Genomic DNA, 26,027 nt, shown 5'->3' with positions numbered 1-26,027 from the left:
GTATGTGGGGTCTTTATTTTCCTAATTGCGTTCAACAAAGGGCCATCAAATGTATTTCCATTGATGTCTTCTGGCTGTGGCAGAGTTAATGTTACTTGGTCGCTAAATGCAGACTAATGTTCATTAATGAGCTCTTCTTGGGTTAATTGCTCAGATGAATCTGAGATTTAAGTAGCAGATTGCTCATGCCCTACAGGATCATCAACCAGATTGATGATCTTACCTTTCCGTTGCCTGTACTAGATCTATATGGTTTGCTAGTAAAATTGAGCGAAACCAGGAGTTCTCCGCTTCCTCTACAGAGTCAATTATGGAGTTGTTTGTATGCGGATAGTGCTTGTTTGGGTGAGGTCTTGGCATTGAATAAGAATAGCTTGGTGCGTGAACCTGGGCCTGTATCATGATAACTTCATCCACTGACATTTCACTGTTTCCAGGTGCTGTTGCTTTTAAATTCATAGATGGACTTATGCTGGACCGTTGATCTGGATTCAATAGTGAATTTGACTTTTGAGGAATGAGTGGATTGGCAGTTCTGCAATATTTTCTGTTGTTGAATAAATGACTGCTGATGATTCTTTTAAAAACATAAATTTACAGCAACGGTTAATTTTCCCAAATGTCTGTATTGGCGGTCTCAATGGATTGCCATGGCTTTCACTTGCTTTAGTCGTGTTAACTGGCACAATGTCTGTCTGGGGTTTCCATGCGAGCTTTTTTTGATTCAATCATTTCTGCACAGCCTGTTATCCGATCTTACCGGATTTCATTTTTCCTGTAGACATCTTGGTTCCCTTGATTAGTCAAGCCTGTATTGCAATCTTAACAATAACAGGAGGCTTAAATGTTTTGGTATGTTTGGTGTGTCATTGGGGAGCAAGCACTGAGCTCACAAACCTTGTGGGGCCGTCTCAACGAGGTCACGCTCAACTCAGTATGGCTACACTAGCATCCACCCTACCGCAGCCCCTTTTCAGGATTTTTGAGTTCCGAACTTCACTTGCAATTGCCTTCACCGAGGCAGTACAGGCCATGTTTTTTGGGGTTTTGTTTTTAATGCAGATTTATATAGCGCAAACTCGACCCGAAGGTATTGGAGCACTATACATGAGCACCGGTTACGTTACACAAGGACACATTCAGGCACAGGGAGATTAAGTGATTTGTCCTTATTCACAGGATGTGGACGGGACTCAGAGGCTCGAACCTTGGTTTCCTGCACCAAAGTCAGAATCTAGCCGTCAGACCACATCCTCTCTTAAATGGCTGGTGAACCTCGAGGTGAGCGCCGTCATTGAGCACCCCTTTAACCTACTCAAGTACAATGGTGACAGGCAACACCACGAAGGACAAAGCAGTGGCATACAATTGGTAAAGCCTTCGGGCATTGTAATTCTACTTTCCGTTAGGAATGCAGGATACTTGGCAGACTGTTTCCAGTGCCACCGCAGTACCGTGAGGGTCACACAAGGAATGGGCGAGGGATAAAATGTGAAGGACAGCTGAATCTAGGGAAACTGCTTTTGTAGGTAGCAATTTGTTTACACTTCCAGCTTCATAAAACGTGAATGCAAAGCAGAAGAGCTTCTGTTTCAAGAGCTCATGGGTCCGGGCGATTCCAAGTCAACATACTTGGAGTTTTAGATATATTTCTGATGAATATAACATGTAACGCCTATTGAATAGGTTCTTTTAATAACACATAACCGCTGTGTTTTTTCTTTGTGCGAATAAATGAAATTCCACTGGCCATTAAAAGGTCCTGAACACAGCTTCTTTGGTGCGGGTAGAGACGCTGTCGCTAAAGTACTGCTGTCTGGAATTTAAGCCCTCGATAAGCCTAAATGGTGCGTGATCACATGGTAGTCTGTTTTCCAATGCTTGTTTTTTATTTTCAGTCCTTCTTTTCATTCCAAAAGACTAGGAGGTGCACGCGGCTACCACAGGCCCCATTCTAGGCATTTTCCGTTGTGTTTTCAGAGTTGACCTGTGCATTTCCCCTCTTCCTGTTTTCGCAGGGATGCTTTTGAAAACCTGGGTTCAGGGCAAGGAGTGCGGGAGGAAGAGTGGGGGAAGGAGAGCCCCTCAGGTCCTTCGATAAACAGAAGGCGCTGCAGTCATTACTAGGAGCCGGTGCGGTGCTCCCCGGGAGGGGATCCGAGAGAACTGGCCCACATAGCGCCTCTCACAGCCCAAACATCAGGGCTGCAAACATCAGTAAACTGACAATGAAACGGCAGTTACTTCACCGGCTCTTTATTAAATAAACACCGCCCGCGCTGTACCCGTCTGTCCCGCAGAAATGTGTACAAGCCTCTAATTATTAAGCAAACCGTGTCAGCCACAGACTCCGGAGCCATGAGCAGCGCGCATATTCCAGCAGCCCGGCGTGGTGAGGAAGCCCCGGGCCCTCCTCGTCTACACTTCCGTTCCCCATCCTAGTTTACTCCGGTCTCTGTCCACTACTGAATCATCACTGTACACCCTCTTTTACTGCAGTTTCTGTCCTGTTCAGTGCATCCGTTCTGCAGGGCCTCACCTTCAATGCTTTCCACCTAGCTGTCTTCTTTTGTTTCTGCCCTGATTTGCTGCGTTTTCTGCTAAGATTCCCCTCCAAGAACCCTCTTTTAGTCTGTGTCGTAAGACCCCTGCTTCCCACTGCTGCCATCTCTTTTTTTCCAAGTCTTGTATTTTCAGTGATAAGACCACGGAAGGCCCTGCTTTTATATTAAAAACAGAGCTTTGGACTATCACATTTCCCTCTGAAAGGCAATATTTCTCTACATGTGTTCCCATACCCGCCGTGTCACGCAGTTTGTTACTTTCCCTCCATGTTAAAGGACAGTAGATGTTTCAGCACCCAGACTAATGTGCTGCATAGCTAAATACATATAAGGTCCCCAAGGCGAGACCGATGCATTGCAAATGCTTGTTTAATTTATTATTAATATTTTTAAGCAATATATAATTGTGCCATGTGATAAATATGTGAAGATATTAAAGGACAGGGGAGACCACAAAATAATTAAAAAGAAGACTTTGGAGCTTGGAAAATTCGAATTTAGGAATCTATTGAACATTTTCTCAAAAATTAGGATGTGGTGTTTTTATTTCTTGACATTGTTACTTCTAGTCCCCTAATTATTCCTGTGGAAAAAAGAGAAGTTACGTGCAGGATCATCAGCAAACTTAGCCTCCCCACCCATCCCCCACCGCTCACCTTTGTTCCTAATGCTGCCAGCAGAGCGTGTTTCCAGAAAGGCTGAACAAAACAAGCATTGAGATAGGGAAAAGCTACAAGCATAGCGGGAGGAAGGGAACCTGTAAGGAATGGAGAGGGATGGGAGGGGAAGAGTTCCCTCTCCCCTCCCATCCCTCTCCATTCCTTACAGGTTCCCTTCCTCCCGCTATGCTTGTAGCTTTTCCCTATCTCAATGCTCAATACAGGAAAAACAATGTTTTTGCCCCAATGAAATGACCCGCTGGAGTTACGTGCGGAGTGCCAGCAAACTTTACCTCCTCACCCTCTCTCAGCAATGTTCCTAATGTTGCCAGCAGAGCATGTTTTTTGAAATGCCGACCAAACAAGCATTGAGACAGGGGGAGGCGGGGTGGCGGCTAATTCCTCCATCAGTATGAAGTGTGGAGATGCAGGGGCTCTAAGAAGGGGTGTGAAAACGACAAGGCTCATTAACTTGCAAATGGTCTTAAAGACCCGTGAAGTACTCGGGTGCGGCTGTTCTATGACCGCGAAGCTGTCTCAGCCCGGGGGTCCCCACAGGATGGGAGGAGGGGGCGGGGCTGAAGCTGAAGCCCTGTGAGCACAATGGGCTTTGCGTGCCTGCTACACCATCTCTGCATCCCGCATGGAATTCGCGCCACTCGCGTTTAAAAAGCGGCGGCGCGAACGGTCTCGAAGGGATGTCTCGCAGTGTGCGCGCTAAATCGACGACTCTGCGCGCTCTGGGTGATCATTGTGCGAGCGCGCCCACGCGCGCACCTTGGTGGGAACAGTGCTCATAGGAGTAAATCTTGAGCTACATCAACACTACTAAAGGGTGAAAGAAGGATCATTTAAGGAGAGATATTCCTACACATGTGACAGTGAGGGAGATGCATCCTTCCACACATCATGATTGGCCATATGTATTCTTTGTGCACCCCTAAAGAGAAATCAAAACTTATTGATTTCTTCTCCCTAAGTACATTTATCACAAATGGGTGACCTTTATCCATATGTTACATCTACCATTTGCTTCACTCACATGCAAGACCATTTTCAAATGTACTATTGTTTATTCATAAACCACCCCAGATTAAAACTATATACTGAGTCAGTCCTCAATAGTATAAGATAATGTTAATTAATAAAAGTAAAAAATGTATTGCTTCCTGTCCAAGTTGTGGAATGACATTGTACACTCATATTGTCTTTAAACAATCTAGATTCTTTTTATGTGCTGTATTGTCACCTGAATAATTTTTGTAGCATGTTCTGCCTACAGTAAATTTGATGTGGCTGAAAAACAACACAATCAAACGAAATCAGGAAATCAATTGAATAATTTATACATTGTAGAGCATCGCATTAACAGGTATGTCAATGTTCGCATTTCATAAATTGGTAGTAGTCTTCTGCATATGCATTACATGTTTCAAAGTGAAAGAAAGGGTTTACACAATAAATCTATAAGTATTAATTCCATTTTAACATTTTTGAATATAATCAACTGTTAAAAGTAAGGCTAATTGGTCATTAACAGATATCTAAAAGGAACAGTACATTATTATACTAACTGAAATAAAAATATTTGACTCAAATATACAGGACAGGACACTCACACACTAACAGCAATCATATTAGCTTTGCATTTCCATAGCAAGATATATATGTATGTTTTTCTCTATGAGGTATTTATAGAACACCAACCTAGCCAAAAGGTAACCGCTTGGAGCATCATGCATGGTCCATCAATGTAAACCATTTGGTTTGTGAAATGGGTAGATATCATGGAAGTTTTCATGAACAACTAAACTGTTATGTCTTTTGAAAAATTATGAAAGGCAAAATTCTAGGAAAACTTTGGAATGGCATAACTTCTCTCAGTCCCGGAAAAACACTTAGAAAAGTATTGTCTTGTGTGTTAACTTCGAACAAGCCATAAGTAAATATGACAATAAATAAAAAGAAGAGCAATGAAAAAATGCTTTTACTAAAAAGAAAAAAGAAAAGTTTTAAAATACCTGCTGGGATTTTCTCTTGAAAATCTTTCATTGACAACCATCTGTCAGTAAGACAAAAGAAAGTACCGCATGTCAGAGGAATGACCACGAATGTAGATGGCGCATAAACAATGCAGAATTTCAAACTTATGTGACGTAATACAAATTTAAAGATAAGTATTTTGCTAAAGTTGTCTTTCATATATTTCAGAGCTTATTTTAGAGGATTTAAAAAGCTTCTGGGCAAACCTATACATTTTAACCCTGTAGAAGTCCAGTGTGGTTCTGGGTGACATTTACTTAATATGACTTCTGGTAACAACACAAGTGTGATGCTTGGAATAGAAACATATGAACTTACCCTACGTATATCATTCCAAAGAAAAGGGACATTTATGCCACTCTCCCATAGCATCTATATTAATATATGTTAATTGTGCTTCACCTTTAGATGCAAATCATTCTCCATGATGACATTACATTTTGACATGTGACACACAGAGCACTTCAGGTCTGTTTGAGTAAGGTTGTGTGTATTTACAAAGTATGAGTTGTGAAAAGAAATGTGTGCAGTGAAGCTGCACAAATGCCACTGTTCATGGTTTAGTCACTGACACGGTGACAATAACTTCCTCAGTCTTCTAAGGTGAAGGTGCATTCCTAAAGGTCACTATTACAATTCACTGTAAAGGTTTTTGGGCTATCAATAAAATGTACATTTTCATTAATAATAAACATCCACTCTATTGAAGGCATGTTCACACTTTAAAATACATTTCATCAACTCAAGACCCCGTAAAATCCATGAAAATTTAGAACTGATCCACAAGTGGAAGTAACAGGACAATTAAGAATAAATAAATAGGTTAAAGTACATTAAAACTTTGGGCATCTATTTTACCTCTTATCAAACTTAAGCAAGGAGAGGAAACTAAAGTGAACTGTTCAAATCACATAGAACCTCAATGGGAAACATATGCAAATAAGCCCAACTATTTGTATGTAATACAGTAGCTGGCTGCATGCTTGGATTTCTGGATTGTTCTAGACAATTTGCATGATTAGGCAACAGAGGCTTTAAATATTGCCTTAATGTGGTATTATCTGTTCAGTACAAGGAAATTAGCTGAGATTAGAAAAACTGTAACAATTTTCACCAAAGTGGGTTTACTTTGTAGTTCAACCTATTGCATTTGCCTTTATCAAATACAGGTTTATTATATGTGGAAAATATTTAGTATATCTCTGTATGCTTCTAAAAATGTCATAAAGGGCTGTTAATTCTCAACAAGGTGCGGAAGCTCATTTTGAGAAACACAGAAAGTTGATAAGTTATTATCAAGTGGTAAATTCAGTAAATATGTATGTAACAGACTTATGTCATGATCATAATTTTTTTAAGTAACCTTAACACCTTCTCAGACTTCTACACAAACCTGGTGTGTGTTTATTTGTAAGGTTTGCTCTGCACATTTTGCCCCAAGAGTAACCTTTTGTTCACGTCATTTACAAATCTAGTGATTGCTTTAACTGTTTCTCAGTGCAGTGAAGCTACCCATAATGATACTGTGCACAACTGTTTGTAGCCTCAGACTGGGCTCCACAATTTCAGCAGAGGGTATCGCTGGTAAGGTAAAATCATCTACTCTGTCAAATTCGAGAGGAAGGTGCACAACCTCATCAATACAGTAACTCTGATGGCAATAGATAATGGTCCATATGCCAAATAGAAGAAACATTTGCTTTCAAGTCATACATGGGCACCAAAGGGATACATCTCATGACAACCACTATTGAGAGAAACTTTGATAACAAATGTTCCAAATATGAGGCAGTACTTTATTTGTGCTGGTGGTTGCAGGTGGGCTGGAGTCTCTGCCATATCCCTCACTGTACTGAACTAGGTCAGTAGCTCCCCTACCTTACAAAAACATCACACCACCCCTTCTGTTAAATACACTAAGGACATGGAAACAGAAAACTTTGAAATAGTTAAGGATCACAACTGAATCCATTGGGACCCTTTCTTCTATTTCCATAAACCACACTGAAAAGAAAAGAAGAATGCATGGAGCACAGGCTGTTTACTAGCCTGTTCAACAGTAGAGCCAATCTGAGGGTGTTGGGAGCTCTGGCATCAGCAGTGGTGCAGTGAGGAATGTAAGGCCTGCCTCCCTGGCATGTACCCCCTCCTCGTTCAGCCTCCCAAGGAAAGATTTTTGGACCAGCATTTACTTATTTGCATGTTAAGAACTGATATAAATGTACATATATTTATTATTTCTAAAGTGCATTAGCACTCATAGGTTTCCTGAAGATAAAATCAGCTACATGGAGTTCTAAAATCCAACAGACTTAACAGAACAGGAACATTTTAAGGGCTTGTCTGAAGGTCATATGGTTGTTCCGGACTTATACTCCAAGGTAGAAAATTACAGAGTTAAGGTGTCACATGACAGAAAGAAGGTCCTCCAGAAGTCCACTTATTCATGTGGGATACAATCAACAGGAGGTGGTTAACAGAATGTAGCAGAAGGCTGATAGTATAAGGGGTCAGGATTTTCTTTATTTTCTATTGTTCCTGACCATACCAGATACAGTGTGCAATACACCGAGCCTTAAACTGGACACGTTGTTCAAAAGGCAACCAGTGTAAACCACTGCTAGCCTTGGAGATATGTTTAAATTTGTGCAGCTTGTGCATAACCCGTACAGCAAAATTCTGGATGAACAGCAATTTATGGAAATATATCCCGGAAGCCGCCACTAAAATAATATTGCAGAAAACTAAAAGAGATAAAGTTAGAGCAGATATCACTGCAGGATGCTTGTCTCAAGGAATGAAACAAGGACTGTCCTGAGCATGCATAATATCAGAAAACATGAGTAGGTGACAGAATAAACATGTGCAGAGAGAAGTGAATCTGAGTTGACTGTGACTCCCAGTATTTTAGCTTTGTGTGGGACAGATGGAGGGGACCCCTGCTCCATTGGCCGTAGTATATTGTTCTAGAGTGCATGATTTTTACCCAGGAGAAGAAACTCTATTTAGCCTGCCTTCAAATTTAGTAGATTAGAGTTAATCAATTGCTGCACAGCGATTAATCTGTCCTTCAGTTTTATCACTAAGTTTGGGACAGACTAGTCTTATAAAATGATCTCATTGTCAGCAATGTATGAAAGTGCATTGAGTTTGAAGAATCTAATCAGTCGGGATAAAGGTCAGAAATAAATATTGAAAAGGAGTGGAGAGAGGGAAAAACCCTGGGGTACTCCAAAGCAAATGGTTGCCATAAGCAGAGCCAAATGGAGAAAGGCAGCAGCGGCCTGTGCAGGTAAGAGCGGTGGGGCTGGGTGTGGGGGGGGGGGGATTTTGACAGACGAAGAGGAGGGAAAATTAATTCTTTATTTAATGTTGCCTCATGGTTGTCTGTCGAATCCCCCCCAAACCCGGTGCCACCGCCCCACAGCTCTTACCTGCACAAGCTGTTGCTTGAGAAAGGGATAACATTTGAGAACAGTTTGATGAAAAGGATTTAAGCTGTGCAAGAACCAAACCATGTAGCCCATTCTGGCTCAGGTCATCAACCACCATAACATGGTTGAGAGGTCCAGTAGGAATAGGGCCTCAGTGTTTCCATCATCCTGCTATAAATGAAAAGATTCCAATTTGCTAATATTAGAGAAACATCAACACTCACATCATTCGAATAAAACTTGAAAAAACACAGCAGTGCTTGTGTTTTTTTTCCTGACTTCTTTTCACATCTCTTACAGACATGGGTTTATTCCCACTAATTTTGATTGAAAATACGTATAATTATCTCACTGTCTCCATTTTACATTTCCTAACATTTTAGTGTCATTTAGGTTTTTTACCTGTACCAGTAATATTTTTATAAACTCAGGAGGTCATTACGATGGTGCTAAACCCGCCACCGGCAACCTGCCGCTGGCAGGTTCACCTCCATTGTGCGGCCAATCTCCGCCCGCCAGAAAAGGATGGCGGGTGGTGTGCTGGAGGACGGAAAGCCCGCCCGCCATGGGTCCGACACATGTAATCATTACGATCGCCTGTCGGCCCCGGCCAGCATACCCAGAATTGTGGCGGTGCCTAGCAGGCACCATCTGCCACATTAGGATGCAGAATCCCTGCCAGCGTTTGAATGGCGGGCAACCGCCATTCAAAGGCTGGTGGGGATGCTCTTTGGGGGTCCATTGTGAGCCCCCCTTGTGTTGGGCAATGTAATTGTGCACTACAGTTCCCTGCACCAGGTGGCAGGCACCGCGTGGTGCCTGCCAGGTAGTGCAAGGAAATGCACAACCTGCATTTTTAACATCATGGCGGGCGCTGCAGCCAGCAGCACCCGCCGCTATTTTAAAAATGCCTTTTATGGCCGCAACAATGGCGGTCATATTGTAATTTGATGTGCAGGACCGCCGCCATATGGCAGGTGGTCCTGATTCCCGTGACGATGGCGGATGGGCTGAAGTCCGTCTGCCATCATAATGAGCCCCTTAGTTTGGATCTTAAAAGTTTTATATTTCTTTTAAAATAGTTCCCTTTTAATTATGGCACCAATTAAGACCCTCCATATCCTGAGCAACACTACTCAAGAGTGAAAGAAGAATAAATTAAGGAGATCTCTTGCTTGCCGCAGTGGAGCCTTCCAGGCAAGTCTTTTGTGAGAGTTTAGGTAGAACATTAAAATGCCCTTATGTGTTCTCACAAACTTGAATTGCCCGGAGGATTTCTACACTGGGAAAAAGAAAAAATAATAACCCATCCCTTCCGTCTTTCTTCATATGTAAAAAAATTCATGGTGCCCGTGTATTTAAGTAGCATTAGAAAGTTTTTCGCATATCAGACATGGCTTTACTTTTAGCAAAAAAGGTTCTAATAACCCCTTGTACAAACAGTTTTCTCTTTGTACCATGTTAACAGAGCTCTTAGTTAGATTTTTGCTCCAAGACCTCTAATTCTTTTATAAAGATTCACACCGAATCGTGTCCCACTCAAAAAAGAAACCTTCCTGCAGGAGCAGCCATAGATTAAACTATTAAACTAACAACTATATGTACCCCCTCCTTGATGGACTGGAACCGGCGAAACCCCCCCTCCCCCAGCGCCTTGAGACCCTCACAGGTGAGTAGTAGCCCTTAACAAACGCATGATTTATTGATTATCATTCACACTTTTTTTGTATTTAGTTGAAAAACAGACTTATAGACTGCAATACAAATGAATGTCCAATAGATTCTATTTGTCTAACAAATGTCTATCGTTAACTTCATGCCCCCAGAAAGCAAAGAGACATGATGTGCTAACGTAATAGCGTGCTTTAAATTCTCAAAATTAGCAGTTATGCCTCTACTATCCGATATCTGAGCCCTCACAGTTCAGTTTATCTTTTTAAGAGTATCAAAAATAGTTTCCCTAGAAGTTTCCTCAAATTATCAATTCCCTTATGATCTGATGGCTGAAGCAAAAATTCATATTAATGTCCAAGGAGTCATCTATTCTGGTGAACCATTGACATATGCTAAGCCCTATTAGGATCAATCCAATATGCCCTTTTGGACCATGGAGGCCCATTACCTACAGGAGCATGTATCTTTGCTTCTTTTTATCTGTAAATCTTCTATAGAGAAGTCTAAGGACTATCAGAAGTACATATTATTTAGAAATTCAGAACCTCTTGAACACTGATCATGGTCTTCCTGACAGTTGTACTAATTAAGTAGCAAACTCCTGAATCAATACTCTGCACAAAAATCTCTGAGCACGGAGGCAGAAAAGAAGCGAGGACTTTCAGCACTCAATGACTACAGATTAGGGAAAGGAGATAATGAAAGTTACATACAAACCATACTTTGTTAAAATCCACAGTCTCCTTGGTAGTAAAACTGTGGGCTCACACTGTCAGTCAGATATTTACTGGTGACTACAAATGGGACTTCCATCAAGTTATAAGTCCTGGCTTTAAAGAGTGATTCATCTACCAATTTTTTAAGGATTGAACAAAGTCTCAATCAATTGTATATATTTATAATAAAAGAAAGGTTGTAGTATAGTTCTAATCTTCTCATTTGTCTAGATGTGACATTATTAGTCAGTCGTAGTAACAAAATGAAATAACTAATCAACTGTAATAACGTATTGCAGTTAATTTGCGACATTGCAGTGCCTGCTGCCAGAACCATAATACAGTGTGAAACTTACATCACCACACAGAATTATAAATGCTTTTTAAACAATGAATTAGAAAGCTAGTTTTTCCGCTGTTGTGAACCATATTTCTCTGAAATAAATAATCATTAGCAGAAAGGATGCCTTATAGGCAGTATCTTTTTTTTTGTTGAATGGCTTGAGTTCTTCACAAGAGAGCAGGAATCTCTGGGCATGGTAATACACATCCTGAAATGCAGTGTTTTTAATGTAACTGATACGAAACCGCTTACAGATTCAATATTTTTTTTACATGCCTGTAACCTACTCTTTCATATTAAAGAGTAGAAAATCAAGGATTTAATCCTTTTGTGGGGAGGGAAACAGTTTGAACGTGTATTATAAGGAGTAAAATACCCTCTGCCTGCAGATGTTAAAAGGATACTGAAAGTCATCTCGAAGTTCTGTTTACCTTATAAAGAAAATCATATTTCAACCACATTCCTCTTTAGGGCCAGGGAACTGCCACACACAACAGTCTAATAATGTAGGTTAGAGGGTACTTTATGCCATATGTATGAGCAAAGTGTACTTTGACACCTGATTTATAAGGATATGAGATTGCTGCATAGTTGTATCATATTGTACATTGGTTCAGTTGGTGCTGGTATTCTCAGCCGGCCAACGGATAGAGTTAAACCACATCAAACTTGACAATTAAAATATACTTTGACTGCCTAGCACAATGGTGAGTGTGCATGCTAGCCTGCTAGAGGGGCAAAACACATTTCTAAAGCAGTAGCCTTGGACAGCACACTAAGAGAATGTGCTATCACCCTCATGCAGTCCTTGACTGGTGGAAATTAGATTGCTCAATAGTATTTTCTCTCTGGAGGGCCACAAGGTCTTCAGGATCTTCGAAAAGGCATCCATAGGAAAGAGAGTGATTAGACCATGTTTGTGAAAATCTAAGCATTATCATCACCAGCATTAGTGTGGCTTTCGGGGTCTCAGGAGTGAATCCTTATCTTTCCAGATAGTCTGAGTTGGCCCATGATTAGGGTCATGCTTGATTCCCTGTCTGTCTTCTAATTATAGTTATAATGATAATAGTCACCAATTAACTCATGCATTGAAACACCACACACAGATGACACTGACATATACAGATTGGTAAAACTATACAAGGGAGGCTCATTATCAGATGGCCTTTGTTTGGAAAATGAGTCTGCACCACTCCTGCTGACGTTTACTCTTCACTCTCCCTTCGACCACTGCACAGAACAACCAACGTCCTGAGACCAAGTCTTCCCTGGCCCAGCCAGTGCCTTCCTATCAGGCTTCACTCCTAAACCCAATGTGTTCTTGGAACAGGTGTGTATCTCAGTTTCAGTATAAAAATGGAATTTTCATTTCTTTTATTCTCCTAGCATTCCCCACATCTAAGCTAAGGGCTTCACCTACCCGTGACACCCCATTTTCCTGTATGATTTATGGGTATTCTTTACTGCCATCTTCCAAACTCCTCTATCATTCTCGAATAACTGTCAGCACCCAGAGTGGGGTACAAGGCCGGTGCCATCCTCAACACATAAAATATAGAGCATCTCATTAATATGTATAAGTCTCAGGGGCGCCTCCTCCACTAAGGTGGAGGAGTGTTGCCCTACTGCAGGGGTACTCATAGTACGGCCCGCGGGCAGCCAGCGGCCCGGCAAGCCTTCCTCGGCGGCCCGCGGACCTTGCAGACATCCTACATGTGTTTTAAAAAAAAAATTAAATTGTGTTAGCAGCCCGGACACTTAGACTTTGCTCTGTGGGGGCCTGGGGATTCCAGTGATTGTCAAAGTGGATATGCAGGGGCCTAAGAGGTGAAATACAACAAAGCTTTATTATTAACATGTAAATGGTCTTTTAAAGACCTGTGAAGTACTCGGGTGCCGGCTGTGTGTGAGTGCTGGGAAGCTGTCTCAGTGCTTCTTTGTGTGTGCGCACTGGGAAGCTGTCTCAGCCTGGGCTGAGGGCTGACACACACACGGGGTGAGATGACAGAGGGTGACGGAGGGAGGGAGAGGGAGGGAGACAGAGGTTGACAGAGGGTGACAGAGAGAGGGAGACATTGAGGCGCAGTCTGGGGGAGACGGAGGGAGATGGAGGGAGAGGGAGGAAGAGAGGGAGACGGAGGGAGGGAGATGGAGAGTGACAGAGGAAGGGAGGGAGAGGGAGACAGAGGGAGAGAGACAGGGAAAGGGACAGAGGGAGAGGGAGGGAGACAGAGGGAGACAGAGAGGGAGGGAGGGAGATGGAGGGAGATGGAGGGAGATGGAGGGAGATGGAGGGAGGGAGACAGAGGGAGAGGGAGACGGAGGGAGGGAGACGGAGGGAGGGAGACAGAGGGAGGGAGGGAGACGGAGAGAGACGGAGGGAGACGGAGGGAGACAGAGGGAGAGAGACAGAGGGAGAGGGAGGGAGACAGGGAGGGAGACGGAGGGTGACAGAGGGAGGGAGACAGAGGGAGGGAGAGGGAGACAGGGAGAGAGACAGAGGGAGAGAGACAGGGAGAGGGAGGGAGATAGAGGGAGGGAGACGGAGGGAGGGAGATGGAGGGAGACAGGGAGGGAGGGAGAGAGGGAGACGGAGGGAGGGAGGGAGACGGAGGGAGACAGAGGGAGGTAGGGAGACGGAGGGAGGGAGACGGAGGGAGGGAGACGGAGGGAGACAGAGGGAGGGAGGGAGACAGAGAGAGACGGAGAGAGACGGAGGGAGAGGGAGGGAGAGGGAGGGAGAGAGACAGAGGGAGAGGGAGGGAGACAGGGAGTGAGAAGGAGGGTCACAGAGAGAGGGAGGGAGAGGGAGACAGAGGGAGAGAGGGAGAGGGAGGGAGACAGAGGGAGGGAGACGGAGGGAGGGGGAGGGAGACAGAGGGAGGGAGAGAGAGAGAGAGAGAGACAGGGAGGGAGACAGAGGGAGGGGGACAGAGGGAGGGAGACGGAAGGAGGGAGACGAAGGGAGGGAGACAGAGGGAGGGAGATGGAGGGAGACGGAGGGAGGGAGGGAGACGGAGGGAGACAGGGCGACGGAGGGAGGGAGATGGAGGGAGAGGGAGGGAGAGGGAGACAGAGGGAGGGAGACAGAGGGAAGGAGACAGAGGGAGGGAGACAGAGAGGGAGACAGAGGGAGGAGGGTGACAGAGGGAGGGCGACAGAGGGAGGGCGACAGAGAGGGAGGAGGGAGACAGAGGGAGGAGGGAGACAGAAGGAGGAGGGAGACAGAAGGAGGAGGGAGATGGAGGGAGGGCGACGGAGGGAGGGAGACGGAGAGAGACAGGGAGAGAGACAGGGGGAGAGAGACAGTGGGAGAGAGACGGGGAGGGAGACAGGGAGAGGGAGGGGGAGAGAGGGAGGGAGAGGGGGAGGAAGGGGGGAGGGAGGGGAAGGGAGGGGGAGAGGGAGGGAGAGAGAGGTCTGTGTATGCTGGGTCTGGTGGCTCAGTGGACGATGGCGTCTGCTGCAGGGACCTGTGTTCAACCTCATGGTCACAATTTTTTTTTGCTTTAGCCCCGCCCCTCCCCCTCTGACCCCGCCCCTACCGGTGCGGCCCTCGGCCGCAAACCACACTGTAAATTTGGCCCCCGAGAGAAAGTTTGTGAGTACCCATGCCCTACTGCGTCATAACCAAGTGTTGACATCATTTTACTTTTCCTTCCTAGGTGCAGGGAGGGTCGAGACTGGTCACAGCAGGGGCCAGGGGAGGAGTGGTGCGGACACTCAAAGTGCGCATGAATGTTTGACCGGCCGTCTAGGGCCGGCCAAACATTCATGCACACTTTGCATGTTCCCCACCAGGCTGCGTTACACTGCCTGGTGGGGAACATGCACAGGCTTCCTGTCCTACGTCGGCGCTCAGACCAATTACAACACTGCAATGCAGCATTATGATTGGGTTAGGGGAACGTAGGGGAACCAATGCAGCGTTATCATTGGCTTTGGGAGCCTGGGTGTTTCCTGTGAGGAGGAGAGGCGGCGGAGAGGCTGCAGCTGGGACACTCCCAGCAGGTAAGTTTCCTTTATTCTTTTTTCATTTTCTCACCCCCACCCCCTGCCTCCGTTCCCTACCAGCCGGCACTGATAAGTCTAGCACACATACATTACAACACCTCTTCAGGGCTTACTGATTTCTCCCACTACTACTAAATCCTACCCACACCTTCTATTGCAATTACTTTAAAGGTTAGCACTCCAACTTACCTGGTGATCTCTAAGTACTCCCTAACATAACCCTGCTGCCAAATAGCAACAGACACTCTGATGAGGAGGTAACAGGCAGTCAATAAGTAAATGAAGATCCGACCAAGGAAAAATAAGCTCCACCCCTCCATTAATGATAACTCTTTCACTAGTCTGAAAACTGGTACTCGTGCTCATAAGCACCAATTTACTGGAATGAATTCTCATGCATCTCCCTAAAGTAGAGAGGCTGAAAATACGGCAAGAGAATTTAGCTCTCTCAGGGGGCAGAAAAATACCGAACTGGGTCAAATAAACCTGTGCTTGTTTTATCTAATCTGTGCTTGTCCAAGTTTCTAATAGTTAAAATCAGTGGGCTATGGTCCGAGTTCCTTTTTATACCCGGGAAGGATATACGCAGGGAGAAAAAAGAGAACCCATAAGGCACTCACAGACATGGTGTCGAACAACTCACTAAGGGACCCATGGATTAAGGTAAACCCAGGTAGTGATGGTAGTACCTACTATTCGGCCCCTCACAAGGTGCTTGTCAGATTAGACTATTTTTTGATCTCATCTTCCCTGATGCCAGAGGCACAGATAGAAAAACAACCTCGTATCGTCTCGGACCATAGCTTGTCCAAGTTTCTATTGAAAGAAAACATGCATGTGCAGTGGAGTTAGTTAGTTCTTTTGCTTGTTTGATGCACCAGTGAGAAGCCGATGGGCTTCAGTTATGAAAACGTTGTTGCTTTGTGGCCTTATAAAGCGGTCTTTTGAAGTATTAAAAATAATACCCAGAAAGGGCCCAGCAGGATATGTGGTGAATTGTTGCTCTGTGCAGCAGGTGAGATTATGGGACATTGCTGTAGCAGCAGGCAAAAGGTAACTTGTGTTTAGCAAGCTCTGGGAGTTTTTGTGAAGCTCGCTTGCATTTTTCGTAAACAAACATTAAAATAATGTTCTTGCGCTGTACACAATAGCGTCTAATCACACAGTGCCTCCGAAATAATAGGCATTAATAACTATATTCAATATGTAGTTGTATTATTCAAATTCTACAGAAGGGATCTGTGAAACATCATTCCTGTCCAGTTTTTAGATTGTGTAAACCATGTTCTCCTTTTCTTGCGGAGTGTTGAAATGCGATGGACTCCTCAGGCCACATTACGAGAATAAATGTATCTGCTCCTGGTATCTGCACCTGCCCCCCTCCGCCCCCCGTAAAATTACTGATACAGAGGCAGCCCAGTAACTATGAAGGGAATTAACAGGGATGACAAATGGGATCCCTTAAAAATTAGTATTTGGCAAGAAAATTGATAATGCTGGTTATAATTTCCCTAAAAATTCTAATTTTTACCTTGAATTGCGCTCAGAGATGCTATTGCCTTAAGAAAGGTGGCACTCAGGGGCATAACACAGGCCCCCTCAGCCCCCGCGGTGTGGGGGGCCCCAAAGCTCAAGGGGGCCCCCTCAGCACAGCACTCTGGCTGCAGAGCTCCTGATTGAGCTTGGAGGGGGCCCCTCCACGTGTATTGCAGGGAGGCCCCCTCAAGTTTCGTTACGCCAGTGGTGGCGTTTCTGGGTACAACACCAGATAATTGTGAAGTTACCACATATCTCGTATTTCCGATTTCCGACTGACCTATATTGGTGTAACCAGTCAGTGCCCGAAGGGCTTATCTGACACGTCATTGTGCAGGCCTATTATTGGCTGCTTGTGGGCCTGTTTTATAGTCTGCTAGGTCGTGTTTTTCCCATTGATTTCCCTGATATTAAAGCCATCATTGTCTACCGTAATCTCATATCCATGCAGTCTTCCATACCTTACAAATCAGCACGTCATTACCAGTTAAAAATGTGCAGACATGGGCCGCTATTTTTGGTATCTTATTCACTAATGGGGGCCACTTTCATTTTGGTGCCCAGGCCTATTTTCTGTTCCAACCCGACCCTGCCTTTATCTGTTACTGGTCAACCCAGAATTACCATGGATCTCAGTTTGAGGCCCTCAGTACTGTGATCAGTTTAAACAATGTCAATCCAATTCATCTTTATTTGAGATAATGCTGACGTATGTCTTTCCAACATGTATAACAATACCTGAGAGATAGGCTTGTCTTTTCCCTGTACACATTAAGTTCTCTTTTAATCAACATAGCACAAGTATAATTAACTAAAGCACATTGTTATGGTTTTAATTCATTAGAGCAATAAAAAACTTTGGAATTTGAATTCGAACACAGCACAAATTTTAAGTGGGATAGCACATTTTTCCGCTCAAGGTATTTCTAATACCCATCTACGTTCGTGTCACTTTCAGCCATGCCTGCAACGCATTGTTCTGTCAAAAACGGTAGACGCCAAAGCCTGACCACGTGACCCCATGAGCGATGCATCAGTAAATCCCATTTAAGACCAGCTGCACCTTTTTCCTATAGCGAATAGCATATTTCAAATCTACTAAACAAAATGTCACCTAAACTGAAAGAAAACAGTATGTTTCCAGTCCCGAAAGGGGGCCTGCTGCCGGGTTCATCGCCTAGTGTTTTGAGAGTTAACTACACATGGTAAAACATGCCACTGTAATTTCGTTCTCCAGAAACACAGCTTTCTGTTTGCTAACACTGTGCCATCCTCTCTTCCCACTGTGCCAGCTGTAGTCTAATCTTGCCACCATGGCAACCAGCGTGAGTTGTTTTATTTTTTTTCCGCGCAAACTGGCACCGGTGCCAACGCTGCTGGTTTCCCTGTGTCCCCTGTGCCTGGAGTGCCGGTGAATTAGTCTGTCCTCGCTGTTAACTCCTCGCGGGTTAGGATCTTGACGCTATGGCGAGGGCTCTACGGAGAATGCACGTCAGGCCTCGCTGGGAACTGCTTGATTTGCCAAACATGCACCGCGTGCTGAAGGCAGACATCCTGCTTAAAAATGGCGGAATAGGCTATGCCTTGGTCTTTTGGCCGGAAATCACACAAGGTAATAATGTAGAACCTATGATTAAGCTTTAATATAATAAACCCAAGAACTTCAGGTTGTTTCTTAAATCAAATTTACTACTCTTGCTGCAAGGCAAATTATTACTAATGTACTTAGAGCTGTTATATATAGTATACTATATACTTAAAAGGATGATGATGTCGGCACTTCCATATAAAAAAAATCAGGAAGTACATTAAACTGTTAATTTAGAGTCTATCATGGGCTCTTTTAAACCCAAAGACACCATTACACATATTTTTTTCGCAAATGAGAAGCATGAATAGGAGAAGCGATGGGTTCTGATAGCTGTACCATCAGGAGACTGGGGACCCTCATTTTAAACAAACTGTGAGACCTGTGCCAATGTCGGTTGCTCACATTAATATCTCCAGAGAAGATACCAGCTTATGCGATTCAGAATTTTACAGTGTATGGGAATGCACCAGGCAAACAAAACCTCTTTCTGCATTTTCCACCTGCGCATGTTGCTCCCTATACTGGGCCGGGCAACTTGTGACGGCTGGTAACTGGAGTGGAGACATCACGTGGAATCAGCAAATCTAGGCTTGCAAAATCCACCTCCAGGAACCCATGGAATACATTTGATTTCCAGCATGTGTTCCCATTGCAGAATGTGTCTAAGTGCAAGTGTACTCAATACAAGTGCAAAATGTCTGTTACCCATGAACCGGCAGCCATCTTGTGCAGCTCCCCCCAAGCTGCCTAGTTGCAGGGGGTACTGATACGTCTCATGCAACCTGCAAAGGTCTCCACATATTGGGATGCAGTTTTAAGCAGCATTCCATAAACAGCCTCTGTCCTCCTCCTAAAGCGAGCCGGAGCTTCAATGACACAGAGCCAGACGGCACATCCGGGTTCAAGGATCACTGCATTCATCCAATCAAGCATCAGGAGTGCAGGAGAATGAGCGGAAGTTAGTGGCTTAGGAAGGGGGTGCGATGGGTGCGGGCCGTCCCTGGTGTCATCACTGAGGGGGGTGACAAAATGGCAAAAATATGTGTTTTAAACACATATTTTTGCGATTTTGTCAAGCCGGTAGTGACAAGAAATTTTCCACACCGGGTACCACCTGACCTTGCTACGCCACAGGCGGAAGTTCCTGCCCTCATTGATACTTACGAGTGGGCCGGCGGCCGCCTGCATACGACAGAAGTTTTCATGATACTAGATTACTCTTTCACATTCTGGGAAGGCCTCCAGGGTGCAACAGGGAAGTTGGGTGCAGCAATTTACCATGTAATACGTTGGTCCAGAGAACTCACAGGTGGCCATTTGGGAATTCACCCTGCCATTGCCAAAGACAGTTGGCCTTGTAATACCAGTGTTTTCTTCTAAACCCTGCTTCACCAACTGACCAAACTGTGACCCTTTGCAAAACATGTTACTGTAGTACACAGTATGTCAAAACCTGAACTATTTAAAACATTCCGAACACCAGACATACCAGTCATTCACAACACATGTAACATAGAACAGCTGTATACTTTGTAGGGGCCTTAACATTCATAATAATAACTCGCCCTTTGTGCCACACCTGCTACCATATAATTGCCATTGATGATGCTCTAATTAGCAAGTATTGCATAACCTTACCCACAGCTATGTTTTATTTCTATGAACTGACATCTTCATTCTTGTACTCAACTTCCATAACAATCAAACAAAATCCATAAATTTAGATTTTATATTATCTAGTTGATATTTTATAAATTGTGAGTTTCTCTACATATTTATATTCTGGATCTAAAAACATAATGCTACATGCTTTCCACGCATACTCCGTGGTTACAGAGAGTTTTCGAGTGTATTCACATTTTTTGATTTTGTCATATTGTCATGTGGTGTGTCCCTTTTAGTAACCATGGGCGGGCTCCAAAATTTGAATTAATCTGAAACATCAGTCAGAATCTCCTGAGTTACACTAAAAAGGAATTGGGCAACTTGAATTGTGTTGTCTTAATATTAATAAAGTGAACAATTTAAGTTGCAGATATACAGGGATGTGGGCTACGTAGGAAATAGAGGTGCCTGGAAGTATGACCTATCAGCACAGGGCTTTTGTAGGCTTACTGTGATTGGTAGGAGAATAAGTAAGATTAAGTGAGCATTCTTGGTGGATACTTTGACTCTATCCTTCGTCCTCTTCATAATCAATCACAGAGCGGTGCCATTCTGTAGAGCTCTGAGCGGGACAGCAGACAAAGATGTCGCTTGTTGCAGAGGTCCTGGTGTCAGAGCTTTTTGATGCATTCTCCAAATACATTGTCTAGACTGGCACTTTGCAAGAGCCAAAATATTGTGCAAAGGCCCTGGAGAGTCACAGTAGTGTGAATACTACTTTGGAGCTTTGCCCCTCCTTTTATGCTGTTGTCCCAGATGTGTTTTTTCCTTCAAACATCTCCAGAAGATTTGCGTCCTATTAGGTACCCATTTCATGAGATTTTTATTTTGTACTGTGTGAGCTATTTCCAGCAAAAAGCCCAATGGGCACTCACCTCTATTACAGGTCGACGAAAATAACCGTGCCAGACAGAATGCACATTCGTGAAAATCATTAATTATTCAAATATTAATGCAGAATGAGACATGGTAATGATCACCCCGCTACCTGGGGGCACAGTTACTATGGTGCGCAATCTGAGAACCTCCCCCATTCAAGAAAGCGATGTTCTTATAAATGGACCTTGAGTGCTACCTGAGGCTCCTGAAACAAAGTTTTGGTTAGTGAGTGTAAATGATCTGGAAGTAATGTGTAGATGTAGCAACAATCCATTTCAGAGCATGACTGATCTTCTGCACACTAATGAGAATGGATCTTCAATTCAGTCCATGCGAATAAAGCATGGCTCATCAGGCAGTGGTATTAACACAGCCGCTTAGGAAGATAGTTCACTCAAGCACGCGGGCTCAATGCCCTGACATTCAGGGGGGGTTGGCAGACTGCAGGTCATGGTGCCTTTCTGCATTCCCTTTTGTGTTCACTCACAAACACAAAGACACACACAGACAGACACACACTCTATAGATGGAAATAGGGCCATGTACATCCACCAATAATAGACCATAGGAGAGTAAAAGGCATTAATTAGAGAAGAGGCCTAGGACTGAATTACTCTCCGCTCAGTCCATTGATCTAAGCATTTCTGACATCTTTAAATGCCTGACAGAACTAAACACTTAATGTACAAAACTCAGTTCACAAACCAGTCAGTATATTTTGCACACTGACTGGTTTGTGGCTTGGACGTCATTTTGCAATGAGATAAATGTACTAATCAGGCGGATTGAAAAATAAACTCCCCTGTATTAATAGTCGTGAGGGAGGAGGCATTCTGATACTTACAGAGAAGGTAAAACAGCCCTCTAGCCCTGCTTGCACATTCCCTGGATGTAAATTTATTTTTAAAGCAGCACAAGTCTCTTAAAGGAACAGGGGCTGCTTTAAAAAAATCTTTATATCCAAGAATGAAATCGAAGGGAGCAGGCAATGATGGCCTGCCCCACTCTCTCCCCCCACTCACAAGGCTGCCCACCACAATTCACAAGGTGAAAACTGTACCACTGCAACAGCTTCTGCTTTGCAAATCTAGTACCACTCCATGTCAAGTTACAGCAATTCATCAAATGTTAGAAACTCTTATTGCTGTCACAAACCATTTGGTACATCGCATTCTGAGTCAAAACTCGAAGGAAGATGCCCCCTTCACGTTGCCTCCTATATATGGTTTAGTATGAGTCACAAAATGAACTCTGCAAGTCAGAAATACTTTTTGGTGCCTTTAGTCCTTGGCAACATACTATTTTGGGGTACCACATCCTGTGATTCAGCAGAAGAGTTTCATACAGTGATCCTGAATTACTATACCAACTGCACGCCTAAGATATGTACTACAATGTGGTACTAAGGGATAGTTAGTCTCATCTATATAGCGCATCATGCCAAATTATGGAGAGCTAATGTGTAATACAAGGTCAGCCAATGAGAGGAGGATCTTCATTTTGTCCTTTCCTTACCTGAAGCCTCCAAGTAACAACAGAGGCTTCCCTCCTGCCTCCTGATATCACCTCAACAGCCCGCTCATTTATTTTTATTTTTATGTTGGGTGAGTGGGTGCATGTGTGTATGTATGAAAGGGATTGTAAAAATTCATTTATATGTTGGTTGTATTGAGTGTATGTAGATGGATTATGGAAGTGGTACCAGACGAAGTGGGTGGTGCATATATTTGTACATTGAAGTTTGTCCTCATTATGTCTCTGTAGTTGACTGTTTTTCAAATAATATTCTAAAAAGACATAAATGATAAATGACTGAACACTGAATTGTATCTCACCAGGAGACTGCAACTAGTGCAGAACCAGACTGCTAGACTGATCTTCCAACAACCCAGATGGCAACATGTTTCCCCCCTTATGAGGAAGTTACAATGGCTTCCCATCCCACAACGATCTGCTTTCAAAGTGGGTTGCTTGATTTTTAAGTACTTGTATGGTCCAAGCCCAAAATTCATCTCCAGCCTTATTCAAAGGTATATATCTGTTCGCAACGTGCGTTCATCTCATATGAACCTCTTGGCCACACCCTCTTACAAACTGAAGCGATAAGGTTGCTGCAGATTTGCACTGCTGGCACCTGGATTTTGGAATTCTCTTCCACCAAACCTCAGAGCATGTACGGACCTCATGAAATTCAGAAGACTTCTCAAGACCTGGTTATTCACCCAAGCCTATAACTAATTCCAAGCTTAAGACAGATCAACAGGGCTGCAGCACATTCTAGATCCAGCGCCAAGAAACCAATCTGTGTACATGCGCTCTACAAGTAATTTTAGCATAACATAACATAACTGATATTAAATAGGGTGCTCAGTAAACTAAGTGTGGTTTAAGAATTTCTTCAGTACTGGCAAATTTTGTTGGGAATAACTTTGTAAAAGTGGCATTTTCAAAATTATAATCTAAAATCTGACTCTACCATTAAAAAGGATTTTATATTTGAACTTATTAAAGTGTAAACATCATTTCACTATATGCTCCCAATCTGAGGTTGACACTTATTAAATGTAATAAGTGGTGGAACTGTCATTAACAGGCAGTCAGAAAGGGATATCATAATCCCTATGGTGGTGCCTGCATAGTAGGGTTAGGAAATGGACCTCTGTCCCAACGGGATCTTTGATCCTGTCGGAGGTGGCAGTCTTTCCCCCTGATATTATCTCTCTGACAGCCTGCATCGCAATGCGGCGGTCAGACTGATGCCCTGGATGTTAGGCAGACCGCCACCTACGGCCTTAGTTCTGTTGATGCATTGTATGACTATCATGTTAGACGGCTAAAATGACTAATAAAGATGCTAAAAAAAGGTTGTTATAGCACACAAAGATATCCTTCCTTTAAAGATGCCACCCTGCAAGGTCTGAAAGAAGGTACTTTTGGGAGACTGTATTACTAACTATATAAAAAACCATCAATTTGAATGCGTAGTAATGCAGAACACCCTATCAGGAAAGAGAATCATTCTCTTCATGGCGTGTGGTGTGATGGAAAAACAAAGCCACATTTCTAACTCACAAAGCGCAAATCGTGTCCCACAATGGATTAATTCAGAAGACAGGTCTTCTAATAAATCAACAATGTGGTCAGCAATGAAGCTGCAAATGGTATTGCCATCAGAATAGCAATGTGTCCTTCATTTTAATGTTGATAATGTCATAAACAATACAATCGCAGTAGATGAGAAGCCAAGGCAAATGTCAAGGTTAAGAGCATGAAAATCCACACAGTCTAATAAAGTTACATATTAAATAACAAAATATTCCTCACTATTCACATTTTTAGAAAGGGCAAATAGCTTTGAGGAAATAGTAGTTATTAACCCTACCCAGCATCCTTTTGGAGCTATATCTGGAGAAAGCAGAAAGCAAACGTTCAAAATTCAGTAGCAATCTTCTTTCAACAAGAAATGAAGGATAAGGAACAGTCATATGTCATAATAATATGTATATATGAAGAAATGCATGCATTGGACATATGTAGCACAAACTTAGCTAGTCAGTCAGGGAGAACGGTACATAGTAGGATGAATTAGACTAGCCGGGTCGCTTTTAGAAGGCTAGGGAACCCAGAGGTTGTGGTCTGCAATAGTTAATATGCTCCTTGAACTGATGGATTTACAGCTTCTGTCTAGAAAGGAGGCTTGAAGGGGCAAGCTTGACTTGCTCATTTCAAGTGGGGCATTTTCTACAGCCTTGGAGTGTAACCTGCATTTTTTTCTTTTTGCACTTCGACTTCCATTATTTATTTTCTGTGGCGTCCATGTGTTGCTCTTTCCAGATGTTGGGATCTTCGCCTAAGTAGGGTGGACTGTTGGTTGTTCCTGCCTTATATGTGATATTGCAATATTAAAGGATGATGTATGATTGCAGATGTAGTGAGTGAAGGTAGCGAGAGAAGGAAGTGTGAAAAGTCGTCACAGTCATGGCAATGTGAGTGGCGTAGATGGGGCGGCAGTCCGCCCTGGGTGTCACTTTTTTGAGGGGTGGCGAGCGCAAGATAAGTTGTTGTTTTCTCTATTCTCCCTCGTCTGCATCGCTAAACACCCCCGCTCGTTGTCGTCTTTCACCCGCACCCCCTGCCCGCTCGTTGTGGTCTTTCACCAGCACATCCTTGCCCCTGCTCTTATTCGCAGTGGGCGGCAAACTAAGGGATCGCCCAGGGTGTTAAAAGCTCTAGATACGCCACTGAATGTGGTCATATTTCTTGAGTCTTCCATGACTGAAGCAGGCGCATGTAGGACACTACTGGAGTCAGATGTGTATCAGAGACATTGCAACATGTTACTTTCGGGTCTATTTCCTAATTTGAAAAGACATCCTAACTAGCTTATTTCATAAGGTATTGTTTTACATAGGCAGTCTCCTAATTTGTGAGCTGCTGTCTATGTTTGGAACAGAACACACCACCAGAGGGGACTTTGGCTGCAATATGTAGAGTCATTAAAGCACCAGGGGTGGAAGGTGGCATTTTTGTACTGTTGATAAGTAAAACAAAATGCTTCCTTTTGTTATGCGCATTTGCAACAGTCATACATTTGAGTATTACACCTTCTGTCTTTCACTGAATTAATTTCTTGTTTGTCTTTTAGGACAAAGAAGTTGTGAGTGTATACAGAACAAGGCAGAAACATCTGTTGAGAAATGTCAAGATAAAAACACAAATTTGAGAATTAACAGAGATCCCCAATGCACATGAACAACCTGGTTTGTGTGGGACTATCTCAAAGTTGCCAGTAAATAGTTGGAGCTTATTTCTGCTTTGTTCAAGGAAACTTAGTTTTTTTCAGAAAACAATTGCCACGTGGATGGGTCTGATAATTCTGACCATTAGAATGCAACAAAAATCCCCT

At 43.5% G+C, this 26,027-nt stretch overlaps 1 protein-coding gene across 6 annotated transcripts in view; it reads right to left on the bottom strand.

The window, feature by feature from the left end:
• The window catches only part of ZNF536 (zinc finger protein 536), a 1,078,439-nt gene that overhangs the window by 224,231 nt on the left and 828,181 nt on the right, over window positions 1-26,027 (bottom strand). For 4 of the 6 annotated variants that reach the window (XM_085640136.1, XM_085640135.1, XM_085640138.1 and 1 more), the window contains one exon: window positions 5,245-5,285. The exons of the other annotated variants lie outside the window; for them this stretch is intronic. In XM_085640136.1, coding sequence (XP_085496262.1) covers window positions 5,245-5,285 — 41 coding nt within the window. The remainder of the gene's footprint in view (window positions 1-5,244; window positions 5,286-26,027) is intronic. 6 annotated transcript variants of the gene reach the window in all.

This window comes from Triturus cristatus, chromosome 12 (genome assembly GCF_964204655.1).
Source record: "Triturus cristatus chromosome 12, aTriCri1.1, whole genome shotgun sequence".
In the NCBI taxonomy this organism is placed as follows: Eukaryota; Metazoa; Chordata; class Amphibia; order Caudata; family Salamandridae; genus Triturus; species Triturus cristatus.
The sequence above is the reverse complement of the archived record's forward strand: the minus strand, read 5'-3'. Positions and strand labels throughout refer to the sequence as shown.